Below are 27,791 nucleotides of genomic sequence, written 5' to 3'. Positions count from 1 at the left end.
CCATAGGGAAAAAAAAGTCCATTATTAATATCAGCTGACATCAGTTCTGATATCAGCAAATAATAAGCATCACTGTGCAGTGGGTCACTCAGGCAATGGCTTTTTGCAGGACTGGAAAATCCCTGGAAATAAAAGTGGGGATCCAGGTAAATCAGACACAGGCACCTCCCTCTCTTCAAAACAGGAGCAACATTCCAGCAGAAGCCCTGGAAAAGGGACTCTTTCTCCACGTTAAAAATTTATCAAATAATTTCTCTTTAATTACTAAAGAGTCATCATTTCCATGCACTATTAGTCATTTCCTCCCTCACATGAGCAGGAATGCTTTCTTCTGCTGGAATGCATCCCTCTGCTCCTGTCTTGGGATAAAACAGAATAAAGAATTGAGCAACACTGTTACACCCTTAAGAAACCCATAAAACGAGGCAGTTTTAAAAGCCTGTCTGGGAATCCTGGACTCTAAACAGCTCCAGCAAACATCCCATGAAGTGGATAAAGGATAAAAAAGCACCGTATCCAAAAGGATACTACAGCAATGGAGCAGAACGTGGCACTGGGGAAGCAGGGTGATCCCCATCCTGATCCAGAGGAACCCTTGGAAATGACTGTCTGAGGTGCCACAGGGGGATCAGCTCCCAGCTAGGATGATCCTTTAACCTACAGGTAGACAACAAAGTTCCTCAGTGAGGCCTCAAAGGGGATGGGAGTGAGTTATTCCAGATCACCACCTTCCTTTTCCCCTTCTCTCCCAGAGCTCCAAAGCAGCACAGAAGAGGAAGGTGCCAAAGTGGGGTTGAACTCAATGATCCTTGGGGGTCTCTTCCAGCTCTGGATATTCCGTGATCCCATGGACACAGTGGCTGCTGAGCCTCACAGACCAGCAGAGCCAGGATGTCTCCCCAAATCCTGCCCACAGGAAAGCAGAGTCACCACAGAACACAGGAAAGCCACGGTCACAGGGCTTGGGGACAGCGTGTGCCCTGGTTCTGGGGGTGCCCTGAGCAGCCAGCCCCAGGTGCACGTGCCCTGGGTTTGTAGGACAGTTCAGCCCAGAGGCAGGGAGAGAATTTGGAGCATCTGGAATGGTAAAACTTCTCTGTGTTTGGCTTGGAGAGGATCAAAGCAAACACGGCTCAAGAGGCTCCGGGTGTGGTTCAGCACAGGCTCTGATCCAGCAGCTCAGGAAGTGGGAGAGGATGGGATCAACCCCCACCAGAGCTCCCTTCTGCTCTGCTCCAGCCCCCCAACAGCAGCCAGGAGCTGGGGGACAATGCTCACAGCAGATGCTGTTGATGCAGGGCAGGCAGATCCCCAAATCCCCAGCAGAGTCACCCCACCTCCCTCTGCAGTGGGAAAGGCAGGATGGATCCTGGAGGATCCAGCAGGATGGATCCTGGAGGATGGACCCTGCCCTTGGAGGCAGCCAGGCAAATAATCAGCTGAGGATTCTTCCAGCAGAGAAAGGAGGTTGTGGACTGGTGAGAGCAGGTGTAACTTGGGGCAGTGCAGCTCTTTGCAAGGCTGAGTGTCCTGTTCAGCAAATAGGGAAAAAAAAAACAACCCTTCAGAGTTGCAGAAGGGATCCAGACACTTCATATCCATTCAGAGGGAATATAAAGATCCATCAGCTCGTTGTGTTGGGCTGTAGGAACTGCTCAGCCCCTCAGCAGGGCAGGTACCAAGCCCTAACCCCAGAGGGAAGCCCTTTCTCCGTGTCTCTGGATATTCCCTTCCTGCACCCACTGCCTTCTGGGCAGCTTTTCCAGTCACTTGGCACATCAAAATCCAGGCAGGGGCAATTTCCCCTTTTCCCTCAGCAGCCTCTGGACCACCCCAGCCCACTGTCCTGCTGCAGGACACCCCAGTGATGCTTCACCCACCCACAGGGGGTGTGAATCACCTGAGGCTGCAGCGATGGAAAGTTCAGCCCACGCCTCTGCCCATCAGCCAGCGACCTTCACAAGGGGTGAAGAAGCAGAGCTGGTGGGAGCTGCAGAGCACCCAGAGCTCCTCTGTGCCACAAAGAGGGGTTTAACTCACCACCCACGCTCCGGTTTGAAACCCAAACCCTCCTGTTTCACACCCAGCTCTTGAGAAGAGCTTCTCCAGAAGTGCCACCTGCACAGGAGCACCCCGGGCACAGCAGTTTCCATCAAAAAAACCCCTGGGTTTAGGCAGGGATTAACTAAACTACATCACTAAGATCAGTTTTATGACTCTTGTCATTTAATTCCAGTTTCAACCCCGTCCCTGAAGACCTGGAGGAAGGTGCTGGACAGACCCATCCTGGGGGAGGGGGTGGCATTGCTGAAGCAGGAAGAGCAGAGTGCACATCCAAACCCCAGAGACAGCAGGGAAAGCACTCCAGGAGCTCTTTCCTTCCAGAACCAGGAGCAGGCACCACCCTCCTGGCAGGGAGCTGGTGCAGACAGTTCCCATTTACTTGGCTCTGGAGCCTCAGCTGGCACTAATTGCTAATTAATATAAATTCACATCTGTCCTGTCTCCCCGACACACGCAGCAGTCTGCACTCATCAACTCCCTATGATTCAGTGCCTTTATCTAAATTATTCCAGTCCATGCCTGTCCCTGGCACATCTCCCTCTCTCCACGTGCTGTCCTATTCCTTCCCCTCCTGGACCATCCACCCCACCTCCCAAAAGCAGCAGCACACCCATGATCTGGCACAGCCTCTCAGCAAAAAGGTTTCAGGTTGTTTAGGTGGCCCAAAGTGATGATTTTTCACCCAGGGAACTAAATAGCTTGTTCAATCTGGCTGAGATCAGAGCAGAGAGAAATCACTCCGAGGACAAGTAGCACGAAAAACTCCTGTCACATAAATAGCAGCCAGTTAAGGGGGATGCATCAGCTCCTCTGCCCGGGATGGATGCACAAGAAAACACATCATCTGGAGGAGTTGGCACCTCTGTGGTGCCAAATTTGCTTGGCAAAGTCTGCCAGGGTTCCCTCAGCCTCTCTGCTGTAAGTTCAACTCTCTTAAAAAGGCCCTGCTCTGAGCTGGGAAGGGTCAAAATGCAATCACACACAAGTCACCTCTTATCCCTCCAGGGAAATCCTGGTTATGAATCAGGTCATCAGCCCAAAAATAGCAATTTCCAGGAGAAAAACCCAGAAACTGCAGCACAGCCCACATGGTTGTCACTGTCTGCCTGCGTGGAGGAAGCCTGGGTGAACTTCCCAGGGAAAAGGGCACGTTCTTACCCTGCTCTCCAGACACCCTTTGTGACAGCCTTGCTCTGGGTGAAAAAAAAGAGAGCTAAAACACTGTTCACACTTCTCCTTTTCACCCAAACAAGCACTGTCCAGGGGGCAGGCTGGGACACAGAGCACCTCACCTGAGCTCCACGGAGGCTCCTCGTCCCAGCCAGCCCAGGGACACACTGCCCCATGTCTCACACTCAGTCACTCACACACCTGTTTTAGGGGCATCTTCCAGCCCTAGTTTTAGGGACACAGCTCTGCCTGGCTTCAGGAAAGGCAGGGGAAGCTCAGCAGGTCTAAAGGGAGGTGCTGATTTCCCAGCTCCTTCTCTCGGTGACCCTTCCCTCAGCCGAGGTTAGTCCAGGCCATGGCCAGGCTGAAGTGGCTGCAAGAAGCTTGGTCTCCCCAGCTTGCACTCATTCCAGGGCTCTGCCTATCACTGGCACTTCCTCACAGCCCATCCCACACTCCTGATATGGGAAAAACCTCCTTCCACCATCACAAACCCCCTTCCACCACCACAAACCCCCTTTCCACCACCACGGCTTGCGCTGCCCAGATAAAGGCTCGGCGGTGACGAGCAAAGGAACCACGGACAAAATTAAGACCCAGGACACAGAAAAAACCCCACACCATCTGCAGACAGAAAGGGCAGAGTGCTCCACAGGAGCAGAGCAAACAGGCACCAGAGCAGGGGTGTGTGACCCGGGCTGTGCTGTCACACGGGACGGATGTGACAGCGACTGGTACCTGCCCCTGAGCTGCTGTGCCCTCCCAGCCCGGCCCAGTGAGCAGCTCCTGCACCCACCACTGCACCCCCGGGAGGCTGAGGCACACCAGGGGCTGGTGAACACGTGCAAGAGATGAGAGGGGTTGTGCCTGGGCCATTCTGAAGGTCCCTCCTCACTCCTGGTCCCTCAGTTTGCAAACACTCGGGTCTCGCAGCTCTGGTCTTGCAGCCACAGCTTGTGAAAAAAAAAAATCAAGCACAGGCATTGCTCCAAAAGATTTTCCACACCATTCCAATTCCCAGTGTGCTCACCTTGGCTCACCCAGCAGCTCTGGGCTTCTCTTTGGCCATCTGAGAGTCCATCCAGGGGTTGTGGAGGGACTGGGACACAGTGGTGGCCCAGGGGACATTTACTAGACACCAGAGAAAAGTCAGACTGACCACTCCGTGCTGTGCATCCCATGCAAACCAGAGTGGGCCTGTTAGCCCTTGGATTTGGGCATCCTTGCACCCACATTCCCCAACTCCAGACACACAAGGATTGTCACCCATCAGGCTCCAGCTGGTCCTGTCCAGCCACAGGAGGAGGAGTGGAAGCTCCAAACTGAAGGCAGGAAGGAAGGAGCTGTCAGAGAGCTCAGCCTCCCACCACCAGTGCCAGCTCACATCTCCACTTCCAAAGGAAGATATCCCACACTCCTGCCTGGATGCAAGAGCTCCTTCTGTGGAGCATCACAGGGTTCTCCATCCCCCCAGGGTCCATCCCCACCCATTTATTCATCAACAGACTCACAGCAGGGCACCCCAAGGATGGAGTCACAGCAGAAAGAAGGGTCCAGAAACATCTTTACTGCAGGTCAGGATGGGACACCCAAAGAATTTGGGCAGAGGGGTGTTGGGTAAACTTAAAACTCTGTGATTAGTGTAGTAAAGGCTTAGGGCAGGGACTTCAGGGTGAGTGTTCTGTCCACTGGTGTTTGAACAAAGACAAATCCCAAACCTGCCACCTCTCCCCTTGAATCATCCGTATCCCAGAAGGATTTGGCTCTCAGCCTCTCACTGCCATTCCCAGCTGGTAAAATCCAGGTGGGAAGGAGCTGGGCAGGGAAGAGCACCTCTAAAACCTGCAGAAGAGAACCACTGGGACTCCAAGGAAAGACCACAAGGGGCTGGAACAGGCACCAGCTGCTTCCCTGGGTGCATATTCCCATGGAGCACATTCCCAAGGAGCAGAGGCCTTCCCAGAGGGGCAGCAGCTGAAACTGCTGGGAGAAAGACACCAGTTTTGCCTGACAGTTTTCCCAGAATGGGAGAGGCAGCCCCAGTTTTTATCAGGCCAAGGAGTGTTTCAACACCCAGCCAGGCTCACCTGCACCAGCAGGGAACTGGCAGCTGGGGCTCCTCCAAGTTGCCCAGAGGATTTACACCCATGTTCTCTTAATTAAAAAAAGGTGTTTAGCTCAGGCCCCTGGAGCTGTTTTGGCAGCAGCAGCCCCAAAGGTGTGTGAGGTCGTTATTTTTGGCTGCGGTTTTCAAATTTTCTGATTTAATTCTCCGAAACAAACTTAATGTTTAAAGCATCATTTTCTACTCGAAGGTTATTCTGCTGTTAGGACCACCATAAACACCAAGCTACACTTTAACCTCAGCCAATAATGCCTTGCCTACTCGTCTCAAAACCTGTAATAGGAGGAGAAATCTCTTTAGGACTCCCTCCATCCATGGACAGTTTTCTGGCCCGTGTATTACAGATGGTTTTGTTCTCATAAAGCAGCTCGAAATTAAATTGCAGGCCCACCTGCCAGACAGCTGGAGCATTAAAAATACCTGTCAGCAGCCAGCCCCAGCTGCTGTCTGACTGACAGGCTTCCTCCTGGAGCAGGAAAGTATTTGTTTAGCTGCTCTGATCCAGTGAAGCAGAACACACCCAGCGAACATAAACGGAGCCAGCAGCCCCTCCTGCAACACCTGAGAGAGCAGCACGGAGAGGAGGGGGGGGCAGAAGCCTTGGGATGCTCCTGAGGTACCAGGGAATGTAAAGTACCAACAGGCTGGAGCTGCTTCCATCACCTGGATCCCTGAGGAGCGCTGGGAGCGGCCCGTGCCCGAGGGAGGGAGGAAGGAAGACCCAAGGCAGGCTCCACTTCGCACTCCATGGCAAAGAGCCACTCGCACAGCGCTCCCAAAGCCTCAAACGCTGCTTCAGGCACAGCCCTGAATCCATTCCCTGCATTTCCAGCCTTCTTCACGCTGCCTGCTGTGCCTCCCAGCCTGGCAGGGGGATCATTTCACACTCCATTCCCTGCTCCAGCAGAGCCTTGTACAGCTCACACCCCATAGAACCTTCACCGCTTCACACTTCATGCCCCGTATAACCTTCATTACATGACACACACCGCCCTTCGCACTAAACGCTGTCATTTCACGCACTTTGTAGCTACCAAACCCACCCAGGGAACGTCCAGCACCCTGAAATCAGGATGTTCCACCACCAGCAAGCGAGTTCCCAAGCCCACGAAAAGCGCGCTCAGCCAGAGAGATAAGGCAGAACTCTTTTAACGCAGCGAGGTAACACGAGATAAAAATCTAATAAGAGCACAAAATAACATCCTGCCCAGGCAGGGATCACCTCTCCCGGGGCTGCAGTCAGCACGGCGAGCCACACGAGCTGCAGTCACACAAACGAAACTGCGAACGCACCGTTTCCCAGCGCCGAAGGCAGCGCAGGGACAGAGTCACCGGCACAGTCACCGGCACCATGTGCTGCAGGGCCAGCTGAGGGAAGTTTCCACTGGAGAGCCCGGCCCGTCTGCAGACAATTTGCTAACGAGCCCTGTTAATCACTTTTCCCACCCTAAAGCACCCCTGCCTCCCCGGGTGCTCTCAGTTAATCACTTTTCCCACCCTAAAGCACCCCCGCCTCCCCGGGTGCTCTCTGTTAAATCAGCTCCTGCAGCACAAGTGGCACCTTTCTGTGCACTCCCAGCGACGCCCGTGACCTCCACACCTTCTCCCCTTCGCTTTGCTCCCCCATCGGAACAATCAGCTTTGTTAAAAATAGAAGCCAGACACACACAGACACAGAGAGCAGATCTCCTACCTCACCATAACTGGTCAAGGCTCCTGACCCGGCACAGAGACTCGTTAGTCCACAGAAACCACAGAGGCAGGAAGATTCGGAGGGTTTGGGAGGTGGGGGGAGAGCTGCTCTAGGATGCAGAGGGCACTTTCCTGCCTCCCAGGAACGCTCCAGCCTCCAGCATCCTCCAGCAGCGCCGGGCAGGGCGGCAGAGCCCGCAAAGTTTCGAGTGAAGTGACAGCGGAGTTACTTGGCCAAAAACAACGCGGCTTGTTGTGGAAGGGGGCAGGGGGGGTGGGGAGAAGAAAAGGAAGTCATCTCGTTCTCTTATCGGCACCGAGGCAGCAGCTGCGAGCGGAGTGTCGAGCAGGGGATGGTGAGGGCAGCCACCACCGGGGCGTGACGGCATCTGCCTGACAGCTCCCGGGCAGCCAGGGCTGAGGGAGAGGGAGAAAGAGCCACTAACGGGCAGAGTTCTACTCCATGGAGCTCTGGGCAGCACTTCCTACGACGTTTTCCTTCCCCCCCTCCCTGCAAAGCAGCCGCGGAGTTTTCTGCTCCAGACCTTCAGGATGTTGTCTCCTGGGAGAGCACCAGCTCCTGGGTCCAGGCTCCAGGCACGGGGCTGCCACCCTCCTTCAGGAGAAACCTTCGAGATGCTCAGGTTTCCCAAAGCATCTTTGCATCCCTGTTTGGTTTTTTTTTGGGGGGGTGGGTTCTAATTTCAGCTGACAAAGCTTCCCCCTTCACTCAGCTCTGCCCTCCGGGGAGGGGGCTTCACTTGGCACCTTCTCTCTGCTATGGGAGCATTTTGGGAGGGGACACACAGACACCCTGCCCTGCTTTTTTGGACCTCCTTTTCTGCATCCCCTTCCTGAGCTCGCTCTGGGCAGTTCCCAGGAGCACACGGACCCCAAGGCAACCCCTGAGAGTCCAGTTCCTTCCTCAGGGGTGGAGAGAAACAGTCAGTCCAGGGGCTGATGCAGAGCAGAACCCTGAACCAGGAGCTGGCTGCTGACAGGTATTTTTAATGCTCCAGCTGTCTGGCAGGTGGGCCTGCAATTTAATTTTGAGCTGCTTTATGAGAACAAAACCATCTGTAATACACGGGCCAGAAAACTGTCCATGGATGGAGGGAGTTCTAAAGAGGTTTCTCCTCCTATTACAGGTTTTGAGACCAGTAGTTAAGGCATTATTGGTGGAGTTTAAAGTGTAGCTTGGTGTTTATGGTGGTCCTAAGTAAGTCTCTGCCCTGACTAGGCAGGGACACATCTCTGTCAGCCAGCCCAAGCACCTCCATGGCCAGAGACAGCAAGGGACAGAAAACACCTTTTATTGCATCCCATGGGATAACTGGGATATTCAGCCAAGCTTTCAGGCACACAGACCTCTCCACAGACCACCCCTGGGCAGCCAGAACTTGGGTTCTCAGTCCTGCAGGCTCTGGCAACAGAGGACAACTCCACTCTTCCAAACCGAGCCCAAAACCACCACCGGCCTCCCTGTCTTGGCTCAGCGAGAGCACGACACCCGATCCTGGCAAATTCGGGATCGCTGCAGCCCTGCGGCCACACGACTGGCCAGACAGCTCCCTCCTGCCTCATCCTGCAAGCCCCTTGCATCACCAGCTTCCTAGAGCAGGAGAAAGCAGAGCTGGGAAAGGCTGTCCCTGGGCTGGCAAACAACTAAACGCCCATCAATCAAGGTATTAAACGGCCGGGAATGCGGCTGCCTCTGCAATCCGGAGCATTTAGTCCATTATCCCGCAGACACTTAGCACAATTAGGGTTGCTTTGTGGCGAGCCTTTAATGTGCCAACAGAGCAGCTGAGGCACAGGGGAGATTTAGGGATCAGCAAATCTCCACCTCGGAGCAAAGCCCGGCACTCTGGAGGTCCCACCTCGCTGCAGAGGCTGGGAAATGCTGGGCAGGGCTGGGGAGCAGGGGGTGAACAGCACAGAGCTTGGTCACTTGGAGGGGTTAATCCCACTCAAGGAGCTCCTGGAACAAGAGCTGGGCTCCTCATCCTGCTGAAGGAGGAAGAGCAGCTCTTATGCTCCAGGAGGATGCTCAGATCCTTGTTCTCTCATGCCAGTCTCCATGATAACTGCACCATCCCAAACACCCCGTAGAGCAGTCACCAAATGTCACCCCAAAGCATTAATGTTCCTGCCAGAGTTTTCAGTGGATTTGGTGAGATTCCAGCCCTCTGAAATAACCAAATTTTGCTCCACCCTGAAGACAGGCTGAGGTGTCAAGAGTTAGAATTATCCAGAGCCATCTCCAGCCTGACATTCCAGCTGTGCACAGCTGGAGCCTGTGAGGAAAAGTGCTCCAGAAGTGCCACTAAACACAGGGAAAGTGGTACAGAAGAGCTTTGGAAACAGCAAAGAAGCCTCAAGAAACTTGTCTCTGGGAAAGGCAGTGCTTGGAATTGGCTCTGGAGCTCTTCCTATCCCTACAACACAAGCAGAAGGTGGATTTCTCCTGAGATTAGCCTACAGTTAACAGGTCAACTCTTCCAAAGACAAAACACCCAAGGAATAAAACCACATCCTCTCTCTCTGTCACCATTCCAAGGCTGAAAGCAGCCCTGAAAAACAAGGAAGAGCTGAGCTGGCGTCCAACAATCGAGGGCAACAAGTGATTTCACAACCAGAACAGGACTTTCCTTTGTTCACCGCCAGCACTTCCCTCCAAACCTGAGCTTGAAAACACACACCAGCTTCCTACTCAGCACTCAGACACTCCTCCTCTGCCCAACAGGCAGACAGACAGTGGAGATGCCAGAGATAACAGCTGCAGTGATACAGCAAAAAGGGAGGAAAGGAAAAAGGAGGTTGGGCTGAGTGGAGCTCTGAATTCCCGTTTGCATCCCACCGTGTTCAGATGCAGAGCCCTTCTGGCATCACAGCATTGGGCTCAGCACTGGGAGCAAACATGGGGCCACAGCCCCTGTCTCCCAAAATCCAGCAGCTTTTGAGGCATCTGAACATCAGCCAGGAGAAATTCCAGCCCACACCAGGCTGAGGGACCTTCACTGTGTGGCTCGTGCCCAGAACACCAAACTGGAGCTTTAAGGTTTGGAGGAGTCTGTTCAAATCCCAGAGGTGCTTTGCATCTTTCTTCTTCTTCCTGAGGTCAGGAGGGACACCAAAACCAGCCAGTTCCGACCTAGTCAAGCCCTGCCAAAGCACACCTTCCTCACTGAGCTGCACTTCTGGAAGTGCACACCAGTTCCTCTGAGCTGAGAGGACAACACTGAGAGTCCCCACAGCTACAACAGCACAAATCCTGACCCCCCCTGTGCCCAGCTCTCCCTGGAACAGGGCTGGAATGGCCCAACACATGGGTTGGTTCAACACAGGGCATTGCCACTTACAGCACATCCCTCCCTTGCCCAGGTTGGAATAAGCCCTGACCAAAGACATTCCAGGAAGTGGGAACTGCATCCACACATCAGGTCTATGACCAAGGGGAGGCTTGAACACGCACCCAGCTGCTCCTGTTACATTGCCAAGACAACCCCCAGGACAAACCCTGAGACCTTCCAGGGGGCAAACCACGAGGATGGGCACGTTCTGCAGCAGCAGCAGTGCCAGGGCACTGCCAGAGAAACGTTCTAGGAGCAAGAAAAGCAGGTAGGGCCAGCAGCCAGCACCTGACTGCAGCACTTGGCTCCTACTTTTCCTGTTGGATCTGTAGGATAACACTTGGGCATCCGGACCTGAGCTACAGGAAAACAAACGGGCTCCCACTCAGCCAGGAGGGCAACAACCTTATTTTTAGTTTGATGCCAAGGAAAACCCCTGAGCAGAGAGGAAAACCAAAAGCAGCCCCCGGGGCAGCAGGAGGAGTCCAGGGGCTTTCACCATCAACCAGGACCTTCCTCATTCAGCAGGTTCCCCTCCCAGCAGCACCACGACATAAATAACCAAGGAAGGCGGGAGCATCTCGGCTTCCCCAGCCCCATCCCACTTGGCACCGGGGCCAGCAGGAGCAGAGGAGATTCCTGCAGTGTCCTCCCTGCCCTGGCACACCACCTTTGCCCCAGCCCCTGGCATCATGTGCAGCCTGGCCGAGGCCAGAAACCCTCAGCTCTCGGGATTATATAACCCAGGTTGCTAATTAAAAACCAGGGGCTCTATTTCAGCCCCCGGGCAGGGTGACAGGACAAAAATACAGCCCCATACCAGGCCCATGTCCCCTTTGAAGAGAGGCCAAGGCTATTTTTTTTTTTTTTTTACCTCGACACATCACGAAGAACTGGAGGGAGGCAAAAAAAAAATAAAAATACCGGGGTTATATTTAGAATTTAATCAGCGGCAGAGCTCGCTGAGTTTTCTTTGATGGGAGTTATTTCAGGAGGGTGGGCGGAAGAGGGGGAGCAAACAAACAAACAAACTACCCCTCCAAAAAACCCCCCCACACACAACCCAAGGGCAAATATAGCCCTGGCAACTCCCTCACACGTAGGGATGCTGCTCTGGGGCGTGAAGGGGATTTATTTTTTTTTGGTGCTGTTTTGAAATTAAATCTCTGTCACCTTCCCACCCTCTTGAAATCCCCGAGGCCAAAGGACACATCCCGAGGGATGGGCTCCCCTCTGCCTGTTATCCCAGCTCCCAAGGGGCTTGTTCCAGGTGTCTGTAGCTGAAGGAGCTTCCCAATTCCCGTGGTTATCCCGGAGGGAGCATCCAGCAGGGATGACGTTGCTGTTGCTCACTCTGCTGCCACTCTGAGCAGCTTTCTCCTCTGGTTCTCTCAGGGAAAAACACTCCATTTTTATAATAAACATTTTATAAACACCTCAAAAGCTCCTCGGAGCAGAGCACATTCCACCTCCTGCCTGTGCCCTGCTCTTATTTTTAAGGCAGCTTGTTTTTTTTACCCTTGTTTTGCCAACTCAACCGAGGCCTTTTTACACCCTCTTGGCACTTGTCCCTCGGGGGGACAGAGTGTCCTGCTGCCTCTCCACAGCTGCTTCTCCCTCACCCCAGGCCAGGGGCAGATTTCTTGTTTGACATGTTCTGGGGAGGGCCACTGCAAACCTGAAAGGGATTTAATGAAAAAAAAAAAAAAGAATCTCTTTTTTAGCACCCAGAGGAGATTTAACAGACAGCAACAGAGAGTCATGGCACCACCCAGATAAAAACAGTGACAGTAGGAATGTGTATTTTCCTACCTAAAACAGGTAGTATTGCTCCTGAAGTTAACTTGAACAGGTCAGCATACTTTGTTACAATATTTCTGCAGTACCAAATCGCTTATGCTTTTCATATTTTTGATAAGATTGTTCTAACATGTTTAAAACAAAGCCACTGCTAATAAAGCCACTAATGTATAGACTGTTTTTCCTCACAAATTAAAACTTCAAAATACAACAGAATCATCTGCTTTCTAAGTCTTTGTTTTACTCAACATTGTAGATAACTGAATCAAGACACACAGTTGGGATTCCCACTGCACAGTGGGAACGGGAGGAATTTCCAGGCCAGGAAAGGATGGGGTTGAATGAAAGGCACCAAGAGCACAGGGATCTCCTGCCCCAGGTAATACAAAGGGATTGCCTGGAGTGCAGGAGGCAGCTGAGAGCACAGCCTGCCCCACACAAAGGTGCTGGAAAGGTTGGAATTATGGTTTGGGATGGAAGGGACCTTAAAGCTCATCTCATTGTGGAATGGGACACCTCCCACTGTCCCAGGTTGCTCCAAGCTGGACAAGCTGGCCTTGGACACTTCTAAGGATGGGTTATCCACAATTTTTGATGCTCTTGAAGGTCTTTTTCAACCTCAGTGGTTCTATGAAACCCCCCCAGCAGCCTCATCTCTGTGGGTTGAGGGGCAGGTTGAGGCTGCCCTGCCTTTGGGGTGGTGCCTTTTCTCCCAGCTCAGCCAACAGTCCCACATCCACACTCACAATTCCCTTGGGAAGAGGGACAAACACCAACCACAACAAGGACTGGGAAGCTGGGAACCTCCCCTAGGGGCTCTGGGCTCAGGAAACCTTGAGCAGGTCCTTGCTGAGAGCCAGGCTCTTCACCTGATAACACAATCAGCACAGCTGCAGCCACCCCCAGCCCAGCCACACAAAACTCCACTTCCCTCTCCTCCCCCAGCTCTGCTTTCCACACCAAGAAGCTGCAAAAAGGCAGATAAAGGTTGTCACTCCTGCTGGGAGAGGCTTCCCCAGCTCTGAGCCCTCACCAGAGGGGCTGGAGGGAACTCTGCTGAGATTCCAGCCACGGCTGGACCCACTGACCCCCTCCCTGAGGGCACTTTTGGGGGCATCTGCTCAGTGCCCCAGGTGACAGGGGCAGATCAGAGCTCCCTGTGTCCCACACAGGGGTCCTTGGGGGCAGAGGGAGGGGACAGACAGACAGAGCAGGGCTGGGGCTGCACTGGGGAGACACTCAGAGCACCCCCCTGCTAAATACTCTGAGGGAATTCCAAAGAAGATGCAGCAGCTTCTCTTATCCACATGGAAAGCTCTGGAACGTGACACAGAATATCCCATCCCTGGAAGTGTCCAAGGCCAGGTTGCTCCAGGGCTTGGAGCAACCTGGGCTAGTGGGAGGTGTCCCTGCCCATGGCAGGGGGTGGGACTGGATGGGCTTTAAAGGTCCTTTCCAACCCAAACCATTCCATGATTCCATAAAATCCTCTGTGATTGCAGGTCTTAACCTGTACCCAGAGTGTATGTGGACTTATTTTTTGGGAAGGAAAAGCCCAGTTACCTCCAGGAAGGAATGCTCAGTGTCAGTGGGGAAATCCCTGTGGGAGACTGAGCTCTGAGTAGAGTTTGTTTCCCAGCATCCATGAGCCAGGATAAGATCTGTTCCCACAAAACTGACAGAGGGGGAGGTTTAGACTGGATATTGGGAAGAAATCCTCCCCTGTCAGGGTGGGGAGGCCCATCCCTGGAAGTGTCCAAAGCCAGGCTGGACAGGGCTTGGAGCAACCTGGGCTAGTGGGAGGTGTCCCTGCCCATGGCAGGGAGGGTGAGACAAGAAGAACTTTGAGGTCCCTTCCAACCCAAACCATTCTGTGATTCTAATTCACTGTTTTTTCCAGCCCAAGAAGAACTTGGAGGTCCTTTCCTACCCAAACCATTCTGGGATTCCATGAATATCTCCCCCAAGCCCTGTGACAGCCACAGCATCTGCTCCAGGAGATGCTGAGGTGTGCACCTCCCCGGGGCCCAGCAGGCAGAGAGAGCCCTTTGGGAAGCTCCCTGGGATACAAGCAGCAAGAGCAGCAGCAGGAGCTCTTTGCAGAGCAAAATGCACCCACAGGAAGCACACGGTTCCTGATTTCCAGCCCGGTTTAATGCGAAGAATTTCCTCCTTCCCTTTGGATCCGTGCAGGAAGCTGCAAAACAGAGGCAGCCCCGTAATCTCATTAGGCTCCATCCCACGCACATTTCCTGGAACACACACACTGGGGCTGCAGGAACCACTTTCCAGCCCTCCCATCACCAGGCAGCAAGTGCAGCCCTGCTTTTGGTCAAGGCAGTGAAAAAAAAAACCCCAATAGAATAAACATTTCTACTGCAAAGAAAGGATTAATCAATACTTTAAGTGCTGCTTCCACACACATCCCAGAGGGTGTGGGGCTGGTTTGAGCTTGGAAGTAGGTATTGGCTTGGTTCATGCCTCGGGACAGGGATGGAAACCCAAACTGTGAAATCAGTTTTCAGCGACTGGGAAATCAAAGGGCATCTGCAGTGCAAGGGCAGGAGGTGACAGGGACACTCTGGAGGCAGGTGATGGATGGTGAGAGGTGATAAACCTGGCTGGGCACAGAAAAGCTCCCAGCTCTGGGCTCCCCACTCACAGAACCCTCCTGGAGAGGGAGACCGGGCTGCTGGTTTGCTCATGGAGTGACAGAGGTGGTTGGCACCAAGAATAAAGGAGCCCTTTGGCTTGGCCAGTCCTCTCCAAGGGGAGGAAAAGCTGAATCCCCCCTTTCAGAACACGACCCTTCCCTCCAGCTGCTTCACCCCCGTCAGTGAGAGATCCAGCATGAGAAGCCAGCCCTGGGGAAAACCTCCAGGAGAGCAGGGTCTGCCTCACTGAGCAGAGGGAGATGCCAATGCCCACCTTTTTGCACCCCCAGGAACATCTCTGGGGCTGGCACACGAGCCAGGTTTGTTCCCCTTCCCGAGGAGCAGCAGCTCCGACCACGGAGCCACAGGCACGTTCCTGCTGAGCCCCTCACGTGCCTTGGCCATCCAAGGGCCTTGCTGGGCAGGCAGCTCAGGTGCTGGGAGCACTGGGAGCACTGGGAGCAGCCTTCCCAGTGCCTGCTGGCTCACTTGCCGCGTCCAAACAGCTCCAAAAACCCGGGAGAGCCCAGCTGGCTCTGCTGGAGCACAAAGCCCCCATTCATCCACTCAGGTGCCTCTGAGGCTCCTGAGAAGAATCATCTCCTAGAAACCAGCCCCATTTGGACCTGGCTGCAGCTCGGGTACCACCCAGCCCCGGGGGAAGCTCTGGCAGTGGGAGGGGAAGCCTGGCTTCCCCTCTGGAGCTCTGTGCCTTCCCCACGCTGCAGCCGGTGAGGAATTCAGGAATTCTCCTTGGCAGCCCGCAAAGGAGGTACAGCTGCATCCCACAAATGTGTTCCAGGGCTGAGAGAGCTTCATTTGTCGTGGGACCACAACGAGAGCAGCTCGCTGTGCCTCGGGGAAAACCATAGGATGCTGGAAAATCACCGAGAGCCTGATCCAAAACCCCTCCTAGGCAAGGCCAGTTTTCTCTGTCTGAACTCAGGCATTAACCAACCATCCTTTATCCCTCCCTGGAAAAGGGGGGAGAACAGTGTGTTTATGCATCTCATGACCTGGCCCTATCTGGAAATAAGCAGCAGGCTGGGGGCTTGGAATTGAAATGTAATTTAAGTTGCTGCTGATGTTCCAGTCCTCATTTCCCACAGCTGAGCCTGGTGCAAAAGCACGTCTGCTCCTCCCCAGGCAGCCTCAGCACACACAGACAAGTCCCCTTGAGCTTTGATTCTCCCACCCTCTGTGAACAAAGCCTGTATCTAAAGCTGTCTTTGTACAGCCTGGCCAGAGAGAGAAAACCAGGAAAGCCTCAGCCAAGGTCCAGGTGCAGCCACAGCAAAGGAGGGAGGGAAAAAGGTGCCTTTTGAATGTTCTTTTTTGAGCTGGAGCTGAGCACAAGGCAGCTGAGAGCCAAGGGCTGAGGTACCACCTGAGGAGATGGGAATGAAGAGCTCACAGGAGCTGCCAGAGGGGATTTCTGAACAACCAAGGGCTTGAGCCACCAGTCAGATCCACAGTCCTGGTTCCAGCCACCCCTTCCCTGAGCTCTGCCCATCGTGTTGTTGCTGAACATCCGAGATGCCAAAACACTGCCCTGGTTTTGCTTCCTGCACCAGAAGTTCCCACCTCCCCACCACCAGCCAGGCTGCCAAAGTAAGCAGCTATTGCAAATACTCAAACTTAATATTTACATTTGGATTCAGCACAGGAAGCATGTGTTTTCCCACTGCTAAGGGGAGTGGGGAAAAGCTGGGACCACAGGCTGGCATTGTATTCCCTGTCACTGCAGGGTTGGACAGTGAGGCTTCAGGGCACAGCAGGATGCATTTGATGCCTCAAAATGCCCAGAAACGTGGCCTGCACAAGCTTGATAAGTCACCCTGGGGACAGCACATGGAGGGCTTTGGCCAATCCCAACTTACCAGCCACGCTGGAGCAGCCCCTGCTTCCCACCCCAGTGGACATTTGGGATAACAAACAATCCAGGGCTTCAAAGGGAACCACCCACAGCGTGCCACAGAATTAGTCCCGGGCACAGGAATTCAGCCCTCAACATTAAAATTTTAAAAAAAGGTTAAACTGGATGCAGGGAAAACATTGTCAGGTGTACTCAGCTCTGGGTGTGGGACCACTCAGCATCTCTGTGCCAAGTCTCAGGGGGGTGGGGAGGCCCTGGCATGGGTTGCCCAGAGAAGCTGTGGCTGCCTCAGCCCTGGAATTGTCCAAGGCCAGGTTGGAGCAACCTGGGCTAGTGGAAGGTGTCTTTGCCCATGGCAGAGGGGTTGGATCAAGGTGGTCTTTGAGATCCATTCTAGCCCAAACAATTCCACAATTCTATGAAATCTGATACAGAAATGGAAACATTTCACCAGAGTATTTGTGAGCACCATTAGTCTGCTGATTCAGTGTCCCCAAAACTGGAAACATTTGGTCCTTGCACTCCCAGCATCCCCAGCCAGGGGCAGTTTCTCTCTCGTGGTGTTGTGAACTTGGACATGCACAGAAGAACTGTCTCCTCCACAGCAGCAACCCCCAAAGCAGCAGAACCCCAGCACAAAGTGCCTCCACACCCCACTGATCACCTCTGACAGCACTCCCAGCACTCAGTCCTGCAGGACTGGAGCAACCTTTGGAGACAGCCAAGCCTCAGGAAGCTGGCATTTCCTCCCTTCCTCCAGACTTTCCCTTGCTCCCAGCCACAGCATCCCAGGAAACGTGGCTGTGGAGCAAAAAGCCTGCCCTGCAGACAAGAGCAATGCACAGGGCAGCCACCACGTGCCCTGTGAAACCCTTTCCTAGGGAAAAAAAAAAATAAACAGGGAATTTGGGACCTGCTGACTTGTGGAATCAGCACTAGGGGTGTGAGATTTATCCTCCCAGATCTTTATGGCACAGCAAAGGCTGAGCACCGAGGCAGAGGAGGGGCAGCATCACTCAGATGCCAGACACAGCTCATGATCCCAGGAGATCCAGCTAAGGCAGCACCAGGCCATGCCATGAGCCAGGGGGAGAACAGCATCAGGCAGGGATCAGGCAGGGCAGAAAGGTGCCAGAAACACCTGGCAGGTACCCTGCAAACCTGCTGGGCAAGAGGAGAAAGGCTGGGGAAAAAGGACCCGAGCAGTGGTTCAGAACCAGGAGCAGCAAACCCAGCACAGGTGGAAAGGATGGAGCGACAGATGTTGGGAGCAACCACCCCGCCAAAACACACAGACCCCCCCAAAATCCAGCCCACGTGGCTCTGCCCCCTGTCAGGTTCCTCAGGACTCCTGCAGTGCCCAGCTGGCAGCAGCATCCCAACCATGGTGCTGCCCCTGGCACTTCGGTGCCCCGGGTGACTGCCCAGCAGGGTGGAGCCAGCAAGGTAAGGGCAGCACAGACAAATATTGATTTGCCTGTGGGCATGGGGAGCTCTACCAGCGCTGGGGATGAAATCCAGGGCGCCCCAGCTCCCAGCCCTCTGCTTTTCACCCCATCGCCCATCAGCGTGTTTTGTAACCCCGCGTGGCACCGCCCAGAGAGACGCTGCCTCTTCCTAAACTTCTTCACGCTTTGAACCAGCCGCTCACAAAACGCAGCTCGGCGCTTGCAGGGGAGGGAACAGCCAGCGCTGGGCGGCAAAAACAGCCCCCCAAAAACCCCATAAACCAACGGAGCCCCCGAATCGCGGAGTTACGGGAATGTGCGGGAGGAGAACGCGGAGTTGTGACACGTTCGGGAGGTGGTTTGTGGCAGCCCCTGCCATGACCCGGCCGTGCTGGGTCCTGCGGCACCACCGAGCACTCCCTGTCCTGGAACCGATCCCGGCTCCCGGCCCGGAGTGAGCGGCTGCTGAGCGGCTGCTCCCCGGCCCCCTCCCTCCCCAGGGCTGTTCGGAACACACTCGACTTGTAACAGCAACAAAAGCTTTTTCAGGTCACCTTAAGGCTGTCTCGGGGAAAGGACAGGCAGGAACGAAGAACCAGCCGTAAGAATCCCCCCTGCCCTGCAGCGCGGGTGCGTGACCCAGCCCGTCCCCCCTGGATGTCCATTTATCCCTTCTGAAGCCACAGCGGAGAAGGAGAACCAAGCAGGGACGATGTCCCCAAGTCACACAGGCTCTGCCACCACCCAGAAAAACACTGAAGCAACAGCGTCTTTGGGGGATGCCGGGGGAGGCACCACCAACACACCACATGCTCCAAAGTGTATCCTTTTTTCACCTCGCAACCCACAAAGACATTTTAAGCAACTTTTAACGCTTCTCCTATTTTGGGATCCCCTCCCCAGCATCCCCAGTACTGGGGACCGAGCCGAATGGGACAGGATGCTCCCAACGGTCTTGGGGTGCTCCGGGGAGAAACCACGGGGCCAAAGAGGGCTTGGGGTGACCCGGAGAGGGGCGGGGGTGGCAACCGGGGGACGGGGTGGCGCGGGAGGTGCGACTTTATCCCGACCACCGGAGCTCCGAGCTCCGGCACCGCGCAGCCGGCGGCAGGGCAAGGGACACGGGGACAGGGCGAGCCGAGGGGCACAAGGCGAGCTGAGGGGCACAGGGCGAGCCGAGGGGCACACGCCGGGGCCCGGGACAGGTCCGAGCTGGAGCCGGAGCCGCTGGAAGCGGTGCCCGGGACCCGCGGGCGCTCCGGTGGCCGCGTCCCCGCAGGTCGGGACGGGATGGGACGGGACGGGTCGGGAGGGGATGGAATAGGATGGGATGGGGCTGTCGGGTCGATACGACTCACTCCTTACCTGCGGGAGGTCATGGCTCCGCGGAGCTCCGCTCCCGGCCCCGCTCCCGCACCGACTGCCCGCACCGCCGCGCCCCGGCGGGCGCTGGGCCCGGACCGCCGGGGAAACCCCTCCCTATGACGCGGGGGAATCCCCGCCCTCCGCCCCGCCCGGGTCCCGCTGCCCGTGCCCGCAGCGTCCGGCCCCGCTGCCCGATCCCTGGCTCTGTTCCCCCGCGCCTTCGCCCTCCTGGATGCGCGTTCTCCGCGTCCCCGTCGCCCCCCGGGGCTTGGCAGCGCGGGGGAGTTCGTGGGATGGAGTCGCGGAGCCCTGACGGTGGGAAAAGCGCTCCCGAGATCATCCAGTGCAACCACGAACCCGGCACAGAGCTCACCACGAAACCGTGCCCCCCCCCCCCCCCCCAGTGCCACATCCACAGGGGTTTCGGACACTTGCAGGGATGGTGTTTCCATCGCTGCCCTGGGCAGCCCCTTCCAATGCCCGACCACCCTTTCAGTGAAGAAGTTTTTCCTCATATCCAATCTAAACCTGCCCTGATGCTACCTGAGGCTGTTTCTCCTTGTCCTGTCCCTTATTCCCCGGGAGCAGAGCCCAACACCCCCTCCCCAGGTCCCCCCTCCTGTCAGGGAGTTGTAGAAGGTCCCCCCTGAGCCTTCTTTTCTCCAGGCTGAGCCCCCCCAGCTCCCTCAGCTGCTCCTGCTGCTCCAGCCCCTTCCCCAGCTCCATTCCCTCCTCTGGACAAACTCCAGCCCCTCAATGTCCTTCTTCTTGTAAGGAGTCAAAAAATAAACCCAGGATTTGAGGTGTGGTACAGGGGGACCAGCAGCAATTTATGACATCCCTCAGTACCCAAACACCCCTAAAGGTCCTGATTCTGGGGCTGAGTTCATAAAAGTTCATAAAAGCTGCCAAAATAGTGGAACAAGCCACAAAGCACTGAGCATCCGAGGCTGGTGAGGCTCAGCCATGTCTGTTATCCCTAAAAGCCCCTGACTCAGGGGTGTTTTGGAGTCAGGAGGGCACAGTGTCCCCAGGCTGAGTCCCCCACTCTCATCCCAGCATCTGTGGTGACACCAAAACCTCCCACTGGGATAAACTGGGGGCCAGGCTGTAGCCACGCCGTGCACTTCAGACAAACAAAGCACATTTTGCCATCTGAATTGTAAATTCAGAGGCCTTTAACAAACTCACGTGGAATATCTGTTGCTTCCCATAAAAGACAGGAATTAGCCCAAAGAAATGCCCTCAATCTGGCACCTTTCATGAATGCTGGGTGAGAAAACAAAGCCAGCTGTCCGAGAGAGAGAAAAAACCAGGACCCAGCCAGTGACACCCCCCCCCTCCTTCTCCCCCAGTCTGCCCCTAGTGTCAAAAATAGCAGTTTTATAACTATAATAAGACTCAGCGAATTCCGTGTCTATTCGGGGAATACCCAGGGAGCTGGCAGCAGGAGCCAGCTCATTTCTGACTTCAGCTTCCCTGAATGCCACTGGATTGCTCACAGGGCAACGGGGACCACAGAGGCCAAATAGCAACCCCTGATAATGGTGACCTCTGGGCTCTCCTTCCTCTTTTCCCCTCTTGTCGAGGCTCCCGGGCACTGGGACCTTCTCTCGGGGCACTGAGGCTCCTTTGTGAGGCCAAAAATGTGACTTGTGTGTGTGTGTCACTGGGCTGAGACCCTTTCTGGTGGGCAGGGAGGGACATGGACAGCGGTTCAGCTTCTTGGTTAAAAAAAAAGGAAACCACTGGAACTGTTCTCCCCACTTTTTACTGGTTTCTAGGCTGTGCAACTGGGAGGCAGAAAACTGGGGAAAACGGTCCCTTCCTGGGAGATCTGAGCCTTCCTTTCCATTGGAATGCTCTGATCCCAGGGAAATACCCCCCCCCCCCAGAGGAATCCACACCCTGACCTGCTCTCAGTGTCCAGAACATCCCGTTCTGTGGGTTGTTGGGAATGTGCCAATCCCTCGGGGTACCTGCTGCCGTGGAGAGGGACCATGGAGGTGTCTGTGGGACCCCCTCTTGCTCTCTGGGCTCAGTCCCAGCCTGGCTGGCAGCAGCACCCTCAGGAACCAGCCAGTTCATCCAGGTGTCCCTTCCCAGGAACCAGCACTCTGGGAGTGTGTGAGTTATCCTGAAAAACAAGCCTTGTTATAAATCTGCTCCGCTCAGGAGATGAGGATGTGTGTGTGGACCCCCTGGAGAAGGTCAGCCAGCCTTTACTGCCACCTCAGCACGTGGAGGAGGAACAGAGTGTTTATTCCACCTTTTTTTTTGGCAGCTGTAAATTCCCACCAAAAGTAACCCAGGTCCTCATTAGGCCCCATTTACATTTTCACTTTCACATCCCTGAGGCTAGAAATGAGGAAGAACATGAGGTCTGTGATACAGGTATGACCAAAGCCACCAAATCCAACCTATAACACGTGGCTGGAGCCCAAAAATTTATAAAGTAAAAGAGGGGGGAGCCAGAAAAGTCAGAGAGAGGGAAAACACACTATTTGTGAGTCTGGATCATGCAAATTCTTATTGAACATGACCGGCCCTGTAGTCCTGGCTTGGTAAATTGAATTATTTGTGAATCTGTGCTTTTATAGAACCCAACCAGACTGACAGTGCTCAGTTGATTATAATCAGAAATTAAGCCCAGCTGCACCCTGTGATCTCTGAGGACCAGCTGGAACTCAAGGGGGTTTTTTTCCTGCTAAATTTCTGTGCCTTTAATGAAGGTCCCCCTTTGACTGGAGCCCCAGCTCAGGGATTTGAGGGTGGATCAGCTGCTCCTGGCCCCACATTGAAGGCACAGAGAGGCTCCCACACAGCCAGGCTGGGATTCCCAGAGAGAGCTGAGGATGGGTGACACCACCCAACCCCAACTGCTGCCTCCTGTGCTCCCAGTGGGTGCTGCCTGGGCAGCCAGGCGTGTTCCTGGGAGCCCTGGGAAGCACGGCCAGGCCATCCTCTGAATCACACTTGCTGCCTGCCCAAGCGTGGCTTCTGTCCTTTCTCCCTTCCTCCTTCCCCTCACAATGGCTTTTTCCAGCCTGTAGTAAAAGATCCCTCCAGCTGCCAAGGGCTCTTTTCCCCTCTGGCCGAGACAAGGATGGCTTTTTCTCCCGCTGCTCCGCGGCAGGGCTGGCAAAACGCCTCTGGAAGAGGGACTGGCTTTGCAAGCCCGTGCCTGCCGTGGCATAATCGAGTCATTGTGGAGGAGAGGCTGCACCAGGAGGCTGATCCTGAGCAAAACATGGCCCCAGTGGTGAGCTCTGCATCCCCCCGTGGCTGCTCACACACTGGCCCTGTTGTTTCCCACTCTTAGTCTGTGCTGGCTCATTGTCCAACCCAAGAGCCAGTTCAGACACCAATCAACTCCCATCACTGCTGGGATCAAAATGACTCCATTTGCTGAATTAGCTGCTCCCAGATGGCAGGAAAGCCGTGTCCTGGTCTCACTTCACCCCGCTGGGATGAACCTGGGAGCTCTTTAATGAATGAAATTCTCCACCTCTTGCCCTTTTCTGGCAGGAGGATGATGCTGCAGGTGCAGGTGGGAGAAGGCACCAGCAGGAAAACCTGTTTCAGGGCAGGAATGGAGATGTTGGTCCATCTCACAGAATATCCCAAAGATCCCACAAGGATCAGGGTCCAACTCCTGGCCCTGCACAGGACCCCCCAAAAATCACATCCTGTGCCTCAGAGTGTTGTCTCCAACCAATATCCTGCTGGAGACTGGCTTTCCATGGCCATGGGGAAATGCTGCCATCCACGAGGAACAAGCCACAGGAGCATCACTTCAGTCTTGCTGACACAGTGTGATGCCCATGGGATGCAAAACCTCTTTGGAAAATGATGCCCATGGGATGCAAAACCTCTTTGGGAAACGATGTCCAAGGGATGCAAAACCTCTTTGGAAAATGTTGCCCAAGGGATGCAAAACCTTTTTGGAAAATTATGTCCATGGGATGCAAAACCTCTTTGGGAAATGATGTCCAAGGGATGCAAAACCTCTTTGGAAAATCATGTCCATGGGATGTAAAACCTCTTTGGAAAATGCTGCCTGAGATGAGGTGAAAAAAGAACAGCTGGGAAAGGGGGGAAAAAAACCCTTGAATTGCTGCAACCGCTGTGATGGCCACAGAGGAGGGGAGGGAAAGACACACAGGTCCTGCAAACCCTGGGTGGGTGGGATTGAGGTTGGAATTCATAAATAAGCTGAATTTAGAAGATACAGCAGGTACCTGCATGGGACATTCAGGTTCTGAGGGAAATCTATCCAGGAGACAGTGAATAAGTGTGAGATAAAGTACAAAAAAAGAAGCAACAGGCCCCTTAAAAACATATTTAATAGTTTTCAAACTTTATTTCATGGTGATTGACGAAAGACACAAGTTAGTAATGGTTATATCATGCTGCTCCTCTACTGTGCATTGCCCTTCAGAATCCATACAGCAGTTCACAATGGTCATTAATTTACCCTATAAAATGAAGCCACGTGGACATTTAAAAAAAAAAAAAAAAGAGCAAAACCAAAACCAAACCAAAACAAAAACAAAACAAAACAAAAAAAACCAAACCAAACCCAGAAAAAAAAACAAACCTCAATGTCTCTTTTTTTGTTTGTTTGTTTGTTTGTACATACATGTTATAAATGCTATTAAAAATAAAGCCCCAGTTAAGTGCACGGCCCCAAGGGAGCACTTGCTGAGCCTGACCTTGGTTCGAGATGCTCCACAACGAGGACACCACGTCCTGTTTTAAGGCATTTCCAAGCCCCAGCAAAAGCAGACAGAGTTTTTTGTTTTGTTTTTTGTTGGTTTTTTGTTTGTTTAGCTGTTGGGTTGTTGTAATTTTTTATTTTTTTTTGCAGTGACCCCTGGCTTCGTTTGGAGTGGCATTTGAGAGAATTAGCAGCTTCCTCTGCACGTGCCCCCTGCCTCCCTCTGGAGCTGGAGGATCCAGCCCTGTCTCAGCAATGCCCAGCTGGAAATTCCCCCCTTCTCAAAATTCACGGATTTGGGGGGGGTCTCACACCTCCCTCTCCCCCTTCCAGGGCACAGCAATCCCCACCAGGACCCAGGATTTATATACAGCAGCCACTTAAAATGTGGGTTTTGGCACACACACACACACACAGAGCAGAGTCTCCATCCCACAGAGGGCACAGCCCCCCCTCTGTGGAATATTTAACCCCTGGATTTGCAGAGGAATGTCACAGACTGGGGACAGGGAAGGTGGGGAGGGAGGGGATCGTTTTCTTTCAATCAAATAAAAAGAAATAAAAAACCCCAAGTGGTTTTTACACACGTTCTTCCCCTTTGTTCAGAGCTCACCCTGAGGAGAAGGCATTTGACCTTCTGTGGCTCAAAACCTGAGTGCCAAGAAACACCATTTTTAAAAGGTGTGCTGGAAGTTGGAAGGTAAAACTGCAAAACGATGGCACCTTGGGTGTTAATTAACACTCATTAATTAATATTAATGATCCTTCAGGTTCGTCCTGTACACTCCACAAAGGTGTTTTTTACACAGAGCTGCCACCTCAGGGTGGGGAAGGGACGTAGATGCTCCACAGCATCATGAAATCTTTCCCATGGAGAAGGAACCCCAATGGAGAGGGTCTTTTCCTTTGGAGCTGTGATCCACTGGCTCTTCTCCTGCTCCCAGGAGATCCAAGGGCTGCAGGCAAAACGTGTGCTGGGTGACAGACACTCACAACCACGCACCATCCACTCACAAACACACGGACTGGCTTTGTCACTGGCACTAAAACATTTGCTTTCAAGGAAGAAAACACCTAAAAATCCCCCACCCCCACCCCCCAAAACAGTCCAGTCCCGACTCCCATTCCCGTTGGAGCTGTTCCTGCTGGGCTGGCAGCGTCCAGAGGAGCTTTGATCACGGCGTGGAAGACCTTGCACTGCCCTGGACGTTGCAAAAAAACTTGAATCCAAGGTGGAAACTCCGAATTCTCTTCGTGGGAGAGGCTCCAGTGCCAGCTCTGCGTTCCCGGGCTGGTGGAGCGTCCGAGGGCAAAGTCATGCCCCAGAGGCTGGAAAATGGACGTGGGTCATGGAAGGACACATCCAACAGGTCTTTTAAAAGCGAAGAGGGACCCGGTCCCTGTGCCCTCCCAGCCTGTTTGGTGGTGCTGGAAGAGGGGGGAGCACTTCCAGCCCTTGGAGAGGAGCTCCAAGTTATCCCCGGCGCGCGGGAGGGCAAGGCTTGGTGGGCAGAAGCTCTTGGGAAGAGCAGCCAAGGGCAAACAGGTGGTTGGGACACGTCTGGGTGAACACAAAGTGTGGAAATGAGGTTTCACAGCTGCTTCTGCACTTGTCCAAGAGGAGGAGGAGGAGGAGGAGGAGGAGAACCAACAGAGAAAATCAACGTTTCCCCCCCCCCAGCACCTCTCAGTCCAGCAAACAGTCATAAGACAACCAAAGAGCAATGCTTTCCTGCCTGCTCAGAGCAGGCCTTGGTCTCTCTTCCAGTGCATGGCATCCCTGATTTTAACAGAGCATGAAGGAGAAAAAGCACTTGAGATTCTTACACACATAAATTAGAGCGAGAGGAAGGAGGGGGGGAGGAGGGAGGTCGGGTGAGCACAGGGCCAGGGGAAGGCTTGGCAGAGCCAGACCCCGAAGCAGGGGTGGCAATTGCCACCTCCCTGCTCAGCCAGCACTGCAGAGGGGACGTTGGGGCCGGGCAGTGAATCCATGAAGGCCACAGGTCTTGCCAGCACCAGCATCTTTTCCCCCCCGCGGGCACGGACGACAACCCAAGAACACAAGAAGTGAGGAGGGGGGAAAAAAAAACACCCCCCCCCCCAAAAAAAAGAAGCTTCAAGTATGAAGAAGATTTACAATGCGATGGGCAAGTTCTTCTGTCACTTCTTGGAGACTTGGTTCAAGGTTTGTTCTTTGTTGCTGCTGTTTGATTCGAGTTCTGCCTGACCTGGATAGGCTGCAACCGAAGGGATAACCCGAAAGAAAAAGGTGTCTCCTCCTCCCCTCCCTTTTTCCCCCCCTCCCTCCCTCCTCCCCCCCCCAAAAATATAAAAAGCAATAAGTTTACAAAAATAGAAAATAATTACAGCAATAGGCAGGAGGGAGGGAAGGAGGAGGGAGGGTCTCTGGGGGTCTATTTGGCCGAGCAGTGTAATATCCTGGGGTTGTTTAAAGCGTCCTCCACCAGGTGCAGTTCTTGGCGGTCCACAAGGACATCCCGTATGCAGCCAACGAAGCCAGTGCTGTAGGCCTTGGGCAGCTTGTGAGCCACACTCAGCTTCTCCAGCCCCCCTGCAGGAGACACACAGAGCTCAGGGCACGGGGCAGGGGACAGCCAGACTGTCCCCGGCAGCGTCACACCCCCACGCACACTGGGAATGTCTCAGGAGGGAACTAGGGGGGGGATTTCTTCCTGGAAAAGGGTTGTTAAACACTGCAAGGGGCTGCCCAGGGGCGTGGTGGAATGCCCATCCCTGGAGGTGTTCAAGGGACAACTGGATGTGGCATCAGTGCTCTGGGCTGGATCCCAGGTGGGGATGGGTCACAGGTTGGACTCGACCTCAGAGGTCTGTTCCAACCTCAGCCATGCTGTGAATGTCTTCCCAAGAGCAGGGAGAAACCTCTTTTCTGGCTAATAGTAAATATGAATTCGTTAGTCAGTTAAATTAATTAGTTTTATGAAAACAAATAGTAGTTATCTTCACTTAGCTCAGTCGTGCCAGTTCCAACCACTGCCTGCAGGTTTCCTGAAGACACTTCAACCAGCGACTCGTTTCTATGGGTATTTCTATTCTCCAGCTATTTTTGTTCTAAAATACACATTTCCACTCAAAAGTTTCCTTTCCCTTGGGGATTGGTCCCAAATTCAAACTGAATTTTAGTTCAGTTACTGCAACATCAACTCTGGGCTCATTACACAGCAAGTACATTGGAATTAGGAGGGGCTGATTGCAAACACAACTTTTGGAGGGGCCAGTGGGGAAGCCAAGCAAAAATCTCTCATGGACTAATTCTGCTTTGCACATAAACTTCCAGGCTAATTTCAGAAGAAGAAATGGCCCCCAGGATCCTCTTTTTTTTCACAAGCAAGGCAACATTTTTGAATATGAACTCCTTGGGAGTCAGGTTAGACCTGAACTACAGGCTTAGACTGGGGAGATAAAAACAGATGCTTCCAGAAAGTGTAAATGGAATCTAAGTCCATTTTTCCCTGTCAGGGTGGGCAGGCCCTGGCACAGGT

The 27,791-nt window shown here is 53.8% G+C and overlaps 2 protein-coding genes across 2 annotated transcripts in view; both read right to left on the bottom strand.

The window, feature by feature from the left end:
• The window catches only part of LOC116797442 (tyrosine-protein phosphatase non-receptor type 11-like), a 42,327-nt gene extending 22,692 nt beyond the window's left edge, over positions 1-19,635 (bottom strand). The window contains exon 1 of the mRNA XM_032708984.1: positions 19,548-19,635. Coding sequence (XP_032564875.1) covers positions 19,548-19,561 — 14 coding nt within the window. The 5' untranslated portion in view covers positions 19,562-19,635. The remainder of the gene's footprint in view (positions 1-19,547) is intronic.
• A 4,250-nt stretch (positions 19,636-23,885) lies between these two features.
• Positions 23,886-27,791, bottom strand: part of AGRN (agrin) — a 115,463-nt gene continuing 111,557 nt past the window's right edge. The window contains 1 exon segment of the mRNA XM_032708983.1: positions 23,886-26,842. Coding sequence (XP_032564874.1) covers positions 26,685-26,842 — 158 coding nt within the window. The 3' untranslated portion in view covers positions 23,886-26,684.

This window comes from Chiroxiphia lanceolata, chromosome 22 (assembly GCF_009829145.1).
Source record: "Chiroxiphia lanceolata isolate bChiLan1 chromosome 22, bChiLan1.pri, whole genome shotgun sequence".
Classification (NCBI taxonomy): domain Eukaryota; kingdom Metazoa; phylum Chordata; class Aves; order Passeriformes; family Pipridae; genus Chiroxiphia; species Chiroxiphia lanceolata.
This window is presented reverse-complemented; position numbering and strand designations above follow the sequence as displayed.